General features: G+C 44.5%; 1 protein-coding gene across 1 annotated transcript in view; it reads right to left on the bottom strand.

Moving 5' to 3' along the window:
* Positions 1-5,671: 5,671 nt before the first annotated feature.
* Positions 5,672-14,174, bottom strand: part of LOC120020682 (adenylate cyclase type 1-like) — a 72,925-nt gene continuing 64,422 nt past the window's right edge. The window contains exons 14-20 of the mRNA XM_038964385.1: positions 12,333-13,082; positions 11,646-11,775; positions 10,129-10,245; positions 7,931-8,077; positions 7,742-7,840; positions 7,366-7,605; positions 5,672-6,079 (exon numbers count right to left, since the gene is read on the bottom strand). Of these exons, the coding sequence (XP_038820313.1) occupies positions 5,672-6,079; positions 7,366-7,605; positions 7,742-7,840; positions 7,931-8,077; positions 10,129-10,245; positions 11,646-11,775; positions 12,333-13,082 (1,891 nt within the window). The remainder of the gene's footprint in view (positions 6,080-7,365; positions 7,606-7,741; positions 7,841-7,930; positions 8,078-10,128; positions 10,246-11,645; positions 11,776-12,332; positions 13,083-14,174) is intronic.

Genomic DNA, 14,174 nt, shown 5'->3' with positions numbered 1-14,174 from the left:
GATGTTGGAAAACATATGTGTGTGTGTGTGTGTGTGTGTGTGTGTGTGTGTGTGTGTGTGTGTGTGTGTGTGTGTGTGTGTGTGTGTGTGTGTGTGTGTGTGTGTGTGTGTGTGTGTGTGTGTGCGTGTGTGTGTGTGTTTTGACCCATAGACGGTTATTTGTGGTCTTATCTTATGACCTGTATCATAATGAAGATGCAAGAATATATTTAAGAAGGGTATCTATTGAAATGTAATGACAAATACATACTGTATGATGTGGTAGACAAATTAATGAGGGATTGATGATGTTGTGCATTGAGATTCATTCATGATAGGGTCAGAAGTTATAGGTAAGTCATGAACTGGCTATGACTTGATTCTATTTTACTTAAACATATTTGTTGGTCAGTCCATGTGGTTGAAATAGGGGTCATCTGTGGGTCACATAAACACGATCATCCTCTCAATTGCATAACCATGCAACCATAACATGTTTGTCTGGAGAAAGCCTTTTGTAAATGGTCATTTCCTGGTTAAGTATTAGTTCATCACACTTTATCTAAGGTAAACACTGAACACCCCTTCCCCATACCTCGATACACACTTGCACACAAACTTTCTCTCTCTCTCTCTCTCTCTCTCCCTCTATGAGATACCCCATGCTTCTCGTCACGTGATGAAGCATGGTGACTTTGTGTAATTATTGAACTATTGGTCAGTGTGTCACGTCACACCAACTGAAGCTACCATGTCATATGTAGATGTTGACAAACACAATAGGTTGGTTAGGAGTGTCACCTGTTCTCAGTGTCCTAATTCATGGTCATGAATCAACATTATTTTTTGTGAATTGGTGACACAGACTTTTTTGTCTTGCAATGTTGCATGTGCCCTTTTCAAGTCTACTCAACAACCAGCTCATATGTTGTAGCCTCCTCAATGCATAAGATTCACCAGACGTTGTGGGAAAGGATCATCCTAGGAGGATAAATTGAAAAAAGTATCATGGACAGATTATCAAAATGTGTGTTTGATCACTGTAATTGAATTATTCAATCTCTATAAACACATTTACTGTCTGGAGGGAAATGTACATTTGATATATTTTGTTTGTCCAGACCATCATGACTACAGGCTTATTATTGGTACTTAGTGCAGTTGGCACCTTTCTTCGTCCTCTAGCCCCTCTTTTCTTCTGTGGTGGTGGTAGCTCGTCCTTCCCTCTCCTCTTCTGTGGTCGTTGTGGTGTAGTTGGTTGCTCTTCATCTGACGATCTGACGATGACCAGGAGTCTCCTCCTTGTGCAATGTGTTTGTTTCCCTCTCCTGTTGGTGGGTAGCTGAGACTGGAATAAATTGAAATACTTGCACCGAACGTCGACAAAAAATATAAAGTGAGAAGAGGGCTGGGGACAGCAGCCTACTTTCCTCTACTTCGAGCTGAGCTCCATCCTCTTCCCCTTTAGCCTCTCTGTTTCCCAGGGAGGATGAACCCTGGTCGGGTCTCCTCATCCCAGACGTCCCCTGTTGTCTGGGAAGGAGTTGGATATGGTAGGCCTACAGAGAGATAGTTGATCTCCACCTGGGCAGCACTACTTTGATCCAGAGAACTGGAGTCCCGACAAGGCCTCCGCACCTGAAGACTCTTCCTCTTCATCCTCCTCCTCCTCTTCTTCCTGGATAGGTTCCAGCAGCTGTATCATTCGTTTTTCATGAGCTGATTAGTTTTAGCAAATAGATCATGTGAACCTGATGAACTGAACAGGGCTATATATAATACACTGCTCAAAAAAATAAAGGGAACACTAAAATAACACATCCTAGATCTGAATGAATGAAATATTCTTATTAAATACTTTTTTTTTTACATAGTTGAATGTGCTGACAACAAAATCACACAAAAATTATCAATGGAAATCAAATTTATCAACCCATGGAGGTCTGGATTTGGAGTCACACTCAAACTTAAAGTGGAAAACCACACTACAGGCTGATCCAACTTTGATGTCATGTCCTTAAAACAAGTCAAAATGAGTCTCAGTAGTGTGTGTGGCCTCCACGTGCCTGTATGACCTCCCTACAACGCCTGGGCATGCTCCTGATGAGGTGGCGGATGGTCTCCTGAGGGATCTCCTCCCAGACCTGGACTAAAGCATCCGCCAACTCCTGGACAGTCTGTGGTGCAACGTGGCGTTGGTGGATGGAGCGAGACATGATGTCCCAGATGTGCTCAATTGGATTCAAGTCTGGGGAACGGGCGGGCCAGTCCATAGCATCAATGCCTTTAGGACCAGCAAATATTAGAATCACATTATCTTAATGAACCTAAAATAATCTATTTTGGTTCAAATGTAAAATGTTTGGTCATTTAGCAGACGATCTTATCCAGAGTGACTTACAGGAGCAATTACGGTTACATGTCTTGCTCAAGGGCACATAAACAGATTTTATTTCCTAGTCGGGTTGGGGTTTTGAACCAACAAGCTTTCGGTTACTGGCCCAATGTTCCTAACCGCTAGGCTACCTGACGCAAATATTCAACATCCACTGTCAATGCTACCCAGTTACTTACAGTATGTAGCCAGTGTTTTTACCTTGGGAATCCTACAGGCACAGATCCATATAAGCAGAGCTGTGAGTGACTGACACACAACTGGATTACCTAATGAGGTCGATAGTATTATCAACTACGGTTAGAGTAACCCCCGAAAGGCTAGTCATCCTCCAATATAACAGGTTATAACAGAACACCACAACAGACTGGGTAAACCAGGGAGTACTGTTGAGCAGGCCAGGCCAGCTCTGTATTGACTTAACTGTTATACTGATTAAGCCCCTGGAAAACCACAAAACACTGGGAAAACATTGGAAAGCATTGGCCGCCGCTCAACATTTGGGATATTTCTAGGTTTATCTGTGGAAAGTAACACAGACTCAGTAAATTTGCCATTGTCAGTGACTTTGGGCAGCTGAAGCTTTGCAGGGAAGTTGTTATTGTAAGAACCATGTTGGTTCAAAGGTTAACAAATGGAGCTGGAAAACCCCATTGAACACAAACACTGAGTATACAAAACATAAAAACATCTGCTATTTCCATGACATAGACTGACCAGTTGAATCCAGGTGAAGGCTATGATCCCTTATTGATGTCCCTTGTTAAATCCACTTGAATTAGTGTAGATGGAGCGGAGGAGACAGGTTAAAGAAGGATTTTTAAGCCTTCAGACAATTGAGACATGGAGTGTGTCAGTGGTTGAATGGGCAAGACAAAAGATTTAAGTGCCTTTGAACGGGGTATGGTGGTATGTTAGATGCACAGGTTTGTGAATGGACACACTGAACTGCAACACTGCTGGGTTTTTCACACAGTTTCCCGTGTGTATCAAGAATGGTCCACCACCCAAAGGACATCGAGCCAACTTGACACAACTGTGGGAGGCATTGGACTCAACAGGGGCCAGCATCCCTGTGGAGCGCTTTCGCCACCTTGTAGAGTCCGTGCCTCTACGAATTGAGGCTGTTCTGAAGACAAGGGGGGGGGGGGGGGGGGGGGGGGGGTGCAACTCAATATTAGGAAGGTGATTTGAGGATTCCTTTTTCCGGGAGAAAAATAACATACTTAACGAGGACTAACCTCATCAAGAACATGACTCGGCATCCCAGGGCGCCAGCATTCCAGAATCTTGACCTAATTCCTCATTTCATTCCTACACACACACACATTACATCAAGAAACTTAAGATTGGAGTCTTCAGATCATGTATTTTGTACATCAATAATGTGTTTATTACAAAATCTGAGATAACTGTACAAGATACGTTGTTTATAGCCGTAGTAATCTATTTACAAAAGTACCACTGTCTGTGTATCAAAGTGATCAGATAAAAAGGCATGTTTCAATCACTGTAAGCTTTCATAGAAGTAAGGCAAAATACTTGAAACTGGATGTACATTTTTGCAGATCAAGTGAAATTCGTCACCTACTGTATCTGTCTAATGGCCAGGCTTAATCTACGGTATGGGAGCTGGAAACTGTGATTCTACAGCTCCTACCCTACGTAGGTTGCTAAGTCTGTACTTATTTGCAGAATACTGATTTTGTGTGTGTGTGTGTGTGTGTGTGTGTGTGTGTGTGTGTGTGTGTGTGTGTGTGTGTGTGTGTGTGTGTGTGTGTGTGTGTGTGTGTGTGTGTGTGATGTGCGCAGGGGTGCATGTCTGTGTGTGTGTGGGTTTGTTTAAAAGCATGTGTGAAGGTGCGAGTATGTGTATGTCGCTGGATGTGTGTGTGTGTGTAAGACATACAGAACGTGTGTAAACTTACCGTTCACACTAACGCGGCCGCACCAGGTTTGGCATTCACTAGAGTTCTACATCGCACGTCAGTCGGACTCAGGGATAAGGGCATCCTTATCGCTCTGTGGGTCAAAGCCAATGTACCTTACCCAATACCTCTCGTACCGACCTCACTTTCAAAGCCTGCTGCATGTGTAGCCGACACAGGACACACACTCCCACACATAATCCTTATCAGAGCAGAGCAATGGACGAATAACAAGCCTTGATCAATACACGAGCTCAACAAGGTCACAGAAGCAAACAAAGGGTGTGTATTTCTCCCGGCTGCCTACATTAGAAATAATACTATGTTACTTACCCTCATCCGATACATGTTTGTTTGGATCCATGAGACGTAAAAAATGTCATATGCAGTAAACCATATATCCTGCCTATTGAGTGTTTCAGATTTGTTTTGCCTGAATGACTTTTTCCGTCGTTGCTCTAGAAATCCAGAGACCTAGATGGCATTTGTGCTCCTGTTGTGAAGGACGATGTACTAAACCACAGGATCTTAAAGGAGCTCATAGCTTTGGTTTGCGCTCGATGGGGAACCAGACCAGTCAATCTATCCTAGCAATATGAGCAGCACTAACAGTTCATGAACTGCCGAAAACCTTTCAAAAGCCTTTTGAGATTTTGAGAACTCTTTGAATGTATAAAAACGTATTTGTGCTAATTCGTTTAAGATTTAAGAACACCCACATGCATACACACATATAAATATTTGTGTAGAAATACACACTTGCATGCATACCATACGTACAGTACACAGATTGTATTTACACTGTGAAGGATGGAATGTATCCTTGGCATAATCAGAAGAAGACATAGAAAAGTATTAATAACATGATCAGTCCTCTTATATGTGGATAATACTGGGTTGTGTGTGCATGACCCCTTTTTGGGACTGTGCACACACAGAGGGACGACACACTGTCACCTGGCTGCCACCCTTAAGTCATCAGGAGCATGGTGTTCCAATCCTGGAAGCTGGAATTCTTCAGTTGATTGTATGTGGTTCCAAATGGTGGCAAGTCACAACAACTGTCACAAAAACTTACACAAACCCAATCAAGTCCGCAGGTTGATTGCAATCGGGATTTTATACTTGGTGTGATTGTCCAGATATCCAATCTGACCATCCTCAGAACCAGGTAGCTCCTGGAGGAGCATCCCTCCATTGATCCATTGTGCAGTGGACTGTCCCAGTATCCCAGTGTACCAGTTACCCACAGGAGACCTTGGTTCATTCTGTAGTGGGACCCTCAGTGGATCTAGTCCTGATGGATGTTATAGCCCAGGACCCTGGAGCTCAAGTTTACAATAGTGCAGCGCTTCTTCTCTCCACCTACCTACACAGCCACTCCTCCCACATCTACCTCTGTCTCCTCTTCTTCCTCCTCCTCTCCCAGAGTAGGCACATAGTGCGAGGGTAAGCATTGCGTGGGGTGGACGTTGACACTGGGGCTAGAGCTGCTGTTACCCATGCCACCGAGGCTAACCATGCTAGCCCGGACGGTGAAGCTGGCGACAGAGTTGACGCTGCCCAGTTTGGTGGGAACGCTGGCCTTTCCGCAGGAGTGTGCACGGCGGTTCAGGCTGGCAGAGCGCACCACGGAGGACGTGGGGGCACAGCCAGTGCTGTGGACCTTGCCCTCCAGGAAGTATGTGAGCATCTCACCCTTACCCTTCACGCTGACCTTGCCCCGGCACACCAGGTCATAGTTATCCCCCAGGATCCGGTACACATCCTCTGTTACCTTGGGGAGGGAGGGAGGTAGAGAGAGAGAGAGGTAGAGGTAGAGAGAGAGAGAGAGAGAGAGAGAGAGAGAGGTAGAGAGGTAGAGAGAGAGAGAGGTAGAGAGGTAGAGAGAGAGAGAGAGAGAGAGACAGGGAGAGAGAGAGAGAGAGAGAGGTAGAGAGGTAGAGAGAGAGAGAGGTAGAGAGAGAGAGAGAGAGAGAGAGAGAGAGAGAGAGAGAGAGAGAGAGGTAGAGAGAGAGAGAGAGAGAGCGAGGTAGAGAGAGAGAGGTAGAGAGGTAGAGAGAGAGAGGTAGAGAGAGAGAGAGAGATTATACCACTGTCATACAATGAGATTTACTCTAGGCCAATCAACAGGCCTCAATCATAACACATTATTTAATACAGTACACATGGCACATGCACAGATAGGGCTCAACCAGTACACAGGCACATGCACAGATAGGGCTCAACCAGTGCCTGAGCACTTGCCCGCCTTTGATAAAGTGCCCTAGCAGCTCTGTGGTTTTTAAAAAAGTAGTCTTTTAATTTTTGTTTAATTTTGAATGTAACAAATTAAACATCAAACTATCTGATTTTATAAGCTCTTAAATCTCAGAAAATACCCTCTCCCCTGCCTTCCCGCTCAGAGCACACTCCTCTGACTTGCATGCGTGGCCACTGGCTGCGGGCACTGGGTGGGGAGACATGAATAGGCCAACTGGTAGGAGGCTACTGGTAGGTAGGAGGCTACTTTTGAGTTGGATCTGTCATTCGTGTCTCTCACTGTTATGGACAAAGAATGGGGCAATCTGACTGCTTGTTAGTAAGAGGCAGATGTCAGCAGCATAACAAACTCAAATCAAGTAAAAACAAGTTTGTTCCAACAGCCTATCTAATTAGTTAGCATATTTAGCTTACACTAGCATTTTTTTTTACCTTTATTTAACTAGGCAAGTCAATGACGGCCTAGGAACAGTGGGTTAACTGCCTTGTTCAGGGGCAGAACCACAGATTTTTACCTTGTCTGGTCAGGGATTCGATCTTGCAACTTTTTGGTTACAAGTCCAACGCTCTAACCACTAGGCTACCAGCTGCCCCATTCTCATTCTCTCTGGTCAGCTGATAGCCACTCTTCTCCCCATGTCAATCATCTCATGTCATCTCTTCGCCTAGGAGTCACTGTCACTAGCTTGCCTACAATATGTGATGAGTGAGTGTGTTGTTGCAGGAAATATATAGGCCTATGAATGTTGACATTTTGCCTACAAAGGCAGTCGGTATGTTTGTGCACAGCCCTGACAGTACCTGTATCTTGCCAGGTACTCCGGTGCTGTCCATGCGGCTGGCCACGTTCACTGTGTTCCCCCAGATATCATACTGAGGCCTCCTGGCCCCGATCACCCCTGCCACCACCGGACCCACGTTGATACCCACTCTCAAGACAAAGTCGTTGTATGACTGGTAGTTGATTTCATCCAGTACATCAAACATCTCAATAGCATAATCTGCCACTGTGCTCAGGTGATCATAGACAGATCTTTTGTCCTATAGAAGGGAGCAAGGACGTAAACAAAGGTTACATTTAATTATCACATTCATTCATTGTCCTCGTTATATTCATATATATTTTTATTTATTTAACAAACACACTCAAGACCGCACCACAAACACACACACTTGCCTTTGTTCCGATGGTGGGGACTAGACCCACAGCAGCCATATAGGTGCTGCCTATGGTTTTGATCTTCTCTATGTCCTTATAGCATTCTTTATCCATGAGCTGAGGAAAAATTAGATTTACACCTACACACAGGAGAAGGCAACAAATAATGTTAATATCCCAGTAAACTGTAGCAGCCAACATCCTCACCTCGTCAAAATCAGCGATGATTTCATTGAGTAGTCTCAGACACTCCACTCCCATGTTGTTCCCATCCAGCTCAATGTAGAAGTCATTGAAGTTGGGGATGGAAGCAAACAGCACTCCGACTTGGGCATAGGACTGGTAATACAGATCCTATAGAAAAACACATAGCCAACCTTAGTCACTAGGCCAAATAGATGTACTGTGTATTGAACAAAAATATAAAAGCAACATGTAAAGTGTTGGTTCCATGGTTCATGAGCTGAAATAAAATATCCCAGAAACTTTCCATACGCACAGAAATCTTATTTCTCTAAAACGTTGGGCACAAATTTGTTTACATCCCTGTTAGTGAGCATTTCTCCTTTGCCAAGATAATTCAAGCCCTTTGGTGGGGAAAAACTGATTCTGGTTGGCTGGGCCTGGCTTCCCAGTAGGTGGGCCTGGCTCCCAAGTGGGCTGCGCCCCTGACCAGTTATGTGAAATCCATACATTAGGGCCTAAGAAATGTATTTCAAATGACTGATTTCCATATAAGAACTGTAACTCAGTAAAATTGTTGAAATTGTTGCATGTTGTATTTATTTTGTTCAGTATACAGTGCTTTCGGAAAGTATTCAGACCCCTTGACTTTTTCCACATTTTGTTACGTTACAGACTTGATTAAATAAAAATATTTCCTCAGCAATCTACTCACAATACCCCATAATGACAAAGAGAAAACAGGTTCTTAGAAATGTTGCTAATAAAAAATTATACAAAACAGAAAGAGCTTATTTACATAAGTATTCAGACCCTTTGCTATGAGACTCAAAATTGAACTCAGGTGCATCCTGTTTCCATTGATCATCCTTGAGATGTTTCTACAACTTGATTGGAGTCCACCTGTGGTAAATTCAATTGATTGGACATGATTTGGAAAAGCACACACCTGTCAATATAAGGTCCCACAGTTGACAATGCATGTCAGAGCAAAAACCAAGCAATGAGGTCGAAGGAATTTTCCCTAGACATCCAAGATTGAATTGTATTGAGGCACAGATCTGGCGAAGGGTACCAAAAACTGTCTGCAGCATTTAAGGTCCCCAAGAACACAATGGCCTCCATAATTCCTAAATGGAAGAAGTTTGGAACCACCAAGGTTCTTCCTAGAGCTGGCCGCCTGGCCAAATTGAGCAATCGGTGGAAAAGGGCCTTGGTCAGGGTGGTAACGATGAACCTGATGGTCACTCTGACAGAGCTCCAGAGTTCCTCTGTGGAGATGGGAGAACCTTCCAGAAGGACACCCATCTCAGCAGCACTCTACCAATCAGGCCTTTATGGTAGAGTGGCCAGATGGAAGCCACATGACAGCCCGCTTGGAATTTGCCAAAAGGCACCTAAAGGACTCTCAGACCACGAGAAACAAGATTCTCTGTTCTGATGAATTTTTCAGCAGCTGGGACTGGGAGACTAGTTAGGATTGAGTTAAAGATGAACAGAGCAAAGTACAGAGAGATCCTTGATGAAAACCTGCTCCAGAGCACTCAGGACCTCAGACTGGGGCGAAGGTTCACCTTCCACAGGACAACAACCCTAAGCACACAACCAAGACAGCGCAGGAGTGGCTTCGGGGCAAGTCTCTGAATGTCCTTGAGTGGCCCAGCCAGAGCCCGGACTTGAACCCGATTGAACATCTCTGGAGAGACCTGAAAATAGCTGTGCAGTGATGCTCCCCATCCAACCTGACAGAGCTTGAGAGGATCTGCAGAGAAGAATGGGAGTAACTCCTCATATACAGGTGTGCCAAGCTTTTAGCATCATAACAAAGAAGACTCGAGGCTGTAATCACTGCCAAACAAACTTCAACAAAGTACTGAGTAAAGGGTGTAAAGACTGATATTTCCAGGTTTACATTTTTTTTTTTAAAGCAAAACATTACCCACCAAAAAATGTGCTTTGTCATTATGAGGTATTGTGTGTAGATTGATGAGGGAAAAAAACAATTTAATACATTTTTGAATAAGGCTGTAACGTAACAAAATGTGGAAAAAGTCAAAGAATTTGAATACTTTCCGAAGGCTCTGTATATGGCAAGGTACTATTGATCCTTTGAAGGAAAGGTAATATCCTTTATGAAACAACACTGTTTGTGTCTGACTGCCTGCCTGCCTGTGTCTGTCTGTCTGTCTATCTGTCCGTCTGTCCGTCTATGTAGGACACACCATGTTTCTGGGGTTGGACAGGAGGAAGTGTTGAGCCACATGAGCAGGAAGCAGGTTGAAGAGAATCCTCCTGTTGTCCAGCTTGACCTTCTCCATGCCGTCCCGCTCCTCCTCTGCCTGACAACACACAAAAACACACACACATCAACTTGAATAAAATAATTCTCCCCAAAGTACAACTCAAGCCTGCAGTTCAAAGCTCATACCACAAGGTGTCAGTATAAGCTCTAAATGTACACCAGGACTGAGGCACCATGTTAGCCTGACATTGTGGACAAGGAGCATTTGGTAGAATCAATAGTTAAAGGTCCAAACCTAAAGCCAAACCGTACTAGACACTATAACTGTCCTACCAGCCAAGTGGCTCTATTGTACCAAACCATCAGTGACTTGGCCTGACCTATCCTTACCAACCATGCCAATATCACCCGTGTCCTATCTAGGGTTACAAAATTCTGTGAACTTTCAATAAATTCCCTGTTTTTCCATAAATCCTGGATGGAAGATTCCTGATTTCCTGCTTATTTGATTAGTTGATTCCTTGTTCCTCCAACCGAAATATGGAGAAAACATATTTGTTGCTAGGCAGGAAGTTAAGTGATGTTGTCACGTTCTGACCTTTATTTCCTTTGTTTTTGTCTTTATTTAGTATGGTCAGGGCGTGAGTTGGGGTGGGCAGTCTATGTTTGTTTATCTATGTTTTTCAAATTTCTGTGTTTGGCCTGATATGGTTCTCAATCAGAGGCAGGTGTTAGTCATTGTCTCTGATTGGGAACCATATTTAGGTAGCCTGTTTTGTGTTGGGTTTTGTGGGTGGTTGTTTTCTGTCTTTGTGTGTCTGCACCAGACAGTACTGTTTCGGTTTTTCACATTTGTTGTTTTTTGTATTTTGAGTGTTCACCTTCATTAAACAAGATGAACAATTACCACGCTGCACCTTGGTCCTCTTCTTCTCCTCTAGACGACAACCGTTACAGATGTGTGTAATGAAACTGTTCCTTCTCCCTTCATGTGACCTGACCTGGGCCCACATTCCTCACAAATCCACAGCTATCCACCCTTATCAGTGACTGTAACCATGTGATTGCCTTTTCCCTTACTTAGTAACTCTCCAGGCCCATATTTCTTATCCAACCTCCATTGACCCCACCACATACATTCCTCATACATGTAACCATTACCCTCTACTATACCAAGTATTTCAAACTCTAACCCAACACAACCAGGCCAATATCAGCCCCTTGTCCTATCGTAAACAACCGTGCCAATATCAGCACTGTCCTATCGTAACCAACAATGCCAATATCAGCCATCACCATGCTAGCATCTGCCAGCAGCTTTAACAGCCAATAGCCTGGCACTTGGCAGCCAAAAGCCTCAAAATATGACTTGGCATGATATGGTCACAACAGAAGGTCGGATGATGAGTAAAGCATGGTGTTCATCAGCTAGCTAGATCTATGCATAGGACAACAGCCCACACAGATACACAGACACACACACAGTCACACACACACCTGTGTGGCCCAAAGGAAGTCCAGTCGTAGTTTGAGGTCCAGCTGTCTGGAGTGGAGGGCCAGGGCACTGGTGAACAGCAACAGGGACAGGATGGGCTCATAGCCCTGGATCTGGAGATTAGACCCTCCGCTGTGGGACAAACCAACAGAGACATCAGCAACAATCTTCAAAAAGACTGTACCTCATCATTCATTAAAAGGGAGAGTTGAGGTATATGGAAAGAGCCCCCCCCCCCACAGAGATATTTTTAGATTAGATTAGATTCAACTTTATTGTCATTGAATAATACAGTACAACGAAATGCAGTTAGCATCTGACCAGAAGTGCAAATAACTGAGTACAAAAAATGTACAAGTGAAACAATTAAGTAGGATGTATAAATGTGCAATGAAGGCAAATGGCAAGTGCAAGGAGGCATGCAACTGAAATGCAGGGATAGCAGCAATGAGGTTACCGAGGTAGGCATGTACATGTACAACTGAATAATGTCCTTAATCAGACTTTGCAAAGCAGTAGAGTCCAGTAAAGAGTGCAAGGAGAGTAGTAAAACAAGGTCCCTGAGAGGCAGTACTAAGCGGTGGGCGGGTGGATATGGCTAGTGCCGTGTCACAGAGTTCAGCAGGGTTAAAATAGCTGGAAAGAAACTGTTCCTGAGCCTGCTAGTGCGGGAACGTAGAGACCTGTACCTTCTGCCTGATGATAGGAGGGAAAACAGTTTGTGGTATGGATGTGAAGGGTCCCTGATGATGCTGCGCGCCCTACGCAGACACCGCTTACGCTGAAGGTCTACGATGGCAGGGAGCTGGGCACCAGTGATGTGCTGGGCGGTTTTCACCACCTGTTGCACGGCCTTCCGGTCGGCCACAGAGCATCCGCCAAACCACACTGTGGCGCAGTTAGTCAGAATGCTCTCGACCGTGCAGCGGTAAAAGTTCACCAGGATCTTGGGAGACAGGTGGGCCTTCTTCAGCCTCCTCAAACAGTACAGGCACTGCTGCGCCTTTTTGACCAGGGTTGAGGTGTTGAGGGTCCAGGAAAGCTCCTCGGAGATGTAGACACCCAGGAATTTGACGCTGGGCACACGCTCCACCTCAGTGCCATCAATTAGAACTGGGGCGTGGCTGCAGCTTTTAGACTTCCTGTAATTCACAATGAGCTCCTTGGTTTTCTTTGCATTGAGGACCAGGTTGTTGTCAGAGCACCATGCAGCCAGGTGCTTGACCTCCTCCCTGTAGGCTGACTCGTCATTGTCACTGATCAGGCCTACCACCGTGGTGTCATCTGCGAACTTGATGATGGTGTTGGAACCGTGTACAGGAACGCAGTCGTAGGTGAAGAGGGAGTACAGGAGGGGGCTCAGCACGCAGCCCTGTGGCACACCGGTGTTCAGGTTCAGGTTTGAGGAGGTGAAATTGTCTAACCTGACAGACTGGGGTCTGTTGGTCAGGAAGTCCTAAGTCCAGTTACAGAGAGAGGGGCTGATCCCTAGGTCATGGAGTTTGGTGACCAGCCTAGAGGGAATGACCGTATTGAATAATGAGCTAAAGTCTATGAACAGCATTCTCACATAGGTGTTGGTTTTGCCCAGGTGAGTCAGGACAGAGTGTAAAGCTGTGGAGATGGCGTCCTCTGTAGACCTGTTCAGTGCATACAGTGAATTCGGAAAGTATTCAGACACCTCTACTTTTTCAACATTTTGTAACGTTACAGACTTATTCTGAAATGGATTAAATCGTTTCCCCCCCTCATCAATCTAGACACAACACCCAATAATGACATAGTAAAAACGAGTCCAAAAAATCCAATCTTGGTTTCATCAGACCAGAGAATATTGTTTCTCATGGTCTGAGAGTCCTTTAGGTGCCTTTTACTGAGGAGTGGCTTCCCTCTGGCCACTAACATAAAGGCCTGATTGGTGGAGTTGGAGATGGTTGTCCTTCTGGAAGGTTCTCCCATCTCCACAGAGGAACTGATGATGGAGGCCACTTTGTTCTTGGGGGATCTTCAATGCTGCAGACAGTTTTTGATACCCTTCCCGAGACCTGTGCCTCGACACAATCCTGTCTTGGAGCTCTATGGACAATTCCTTCGACCTCATGGCTTGGTTTTTGCTCTGACATGCACTGTCAACTGTGGGACCTTATATAGGCGGGTGTGTACCTTTCCAAATCATGTCCAATCAATTGAATTTACCACAGGTGGACTCCAATCAAGTTGTAGAAACATCTCAAGGATGATCAATGGAAACAGGATGCATTTGAGCTCAATTTTGAGTCTCATAGCAAAAGGGTCTGAATACTTACGTAAATAAGGTATTTCTGCAAACATTTCTACAAAACAGTTTTCTCTTTGTCATTATGGGGTATTGTGTGGAGATTGTTTTCTAAATCCATATTAGAATATGGCTGTAATGTAAAACAAAATGTGGAAAAAGTCAAAGTGTCTGAATACTTTCTGAATGCACTGTACATGTAACTGTATGGAACCCCACCAACAGAAATCTTAGCAATATAAGTCATACACAGTAG

Source organism: Salvelinus namaycush, chromosome 25 (assembly GCF_016432855.1).
Source record: "Salvelinus namaycush isolate Seneca chromosome 25, SaNama_1.0, whole genome shotgun sequence".
NCBI classification, from domain to species: Eukaryota; Metazoa; Chordata; class Actinopteri; order Salmoniformes; family Salmonidae; genus Salvelinus; species Salvelinus namaycush.
Note: the sequence above shows the minus strand (reverse complement) of the source record. Positions and strands in the feature narration are given on the sequence as shown.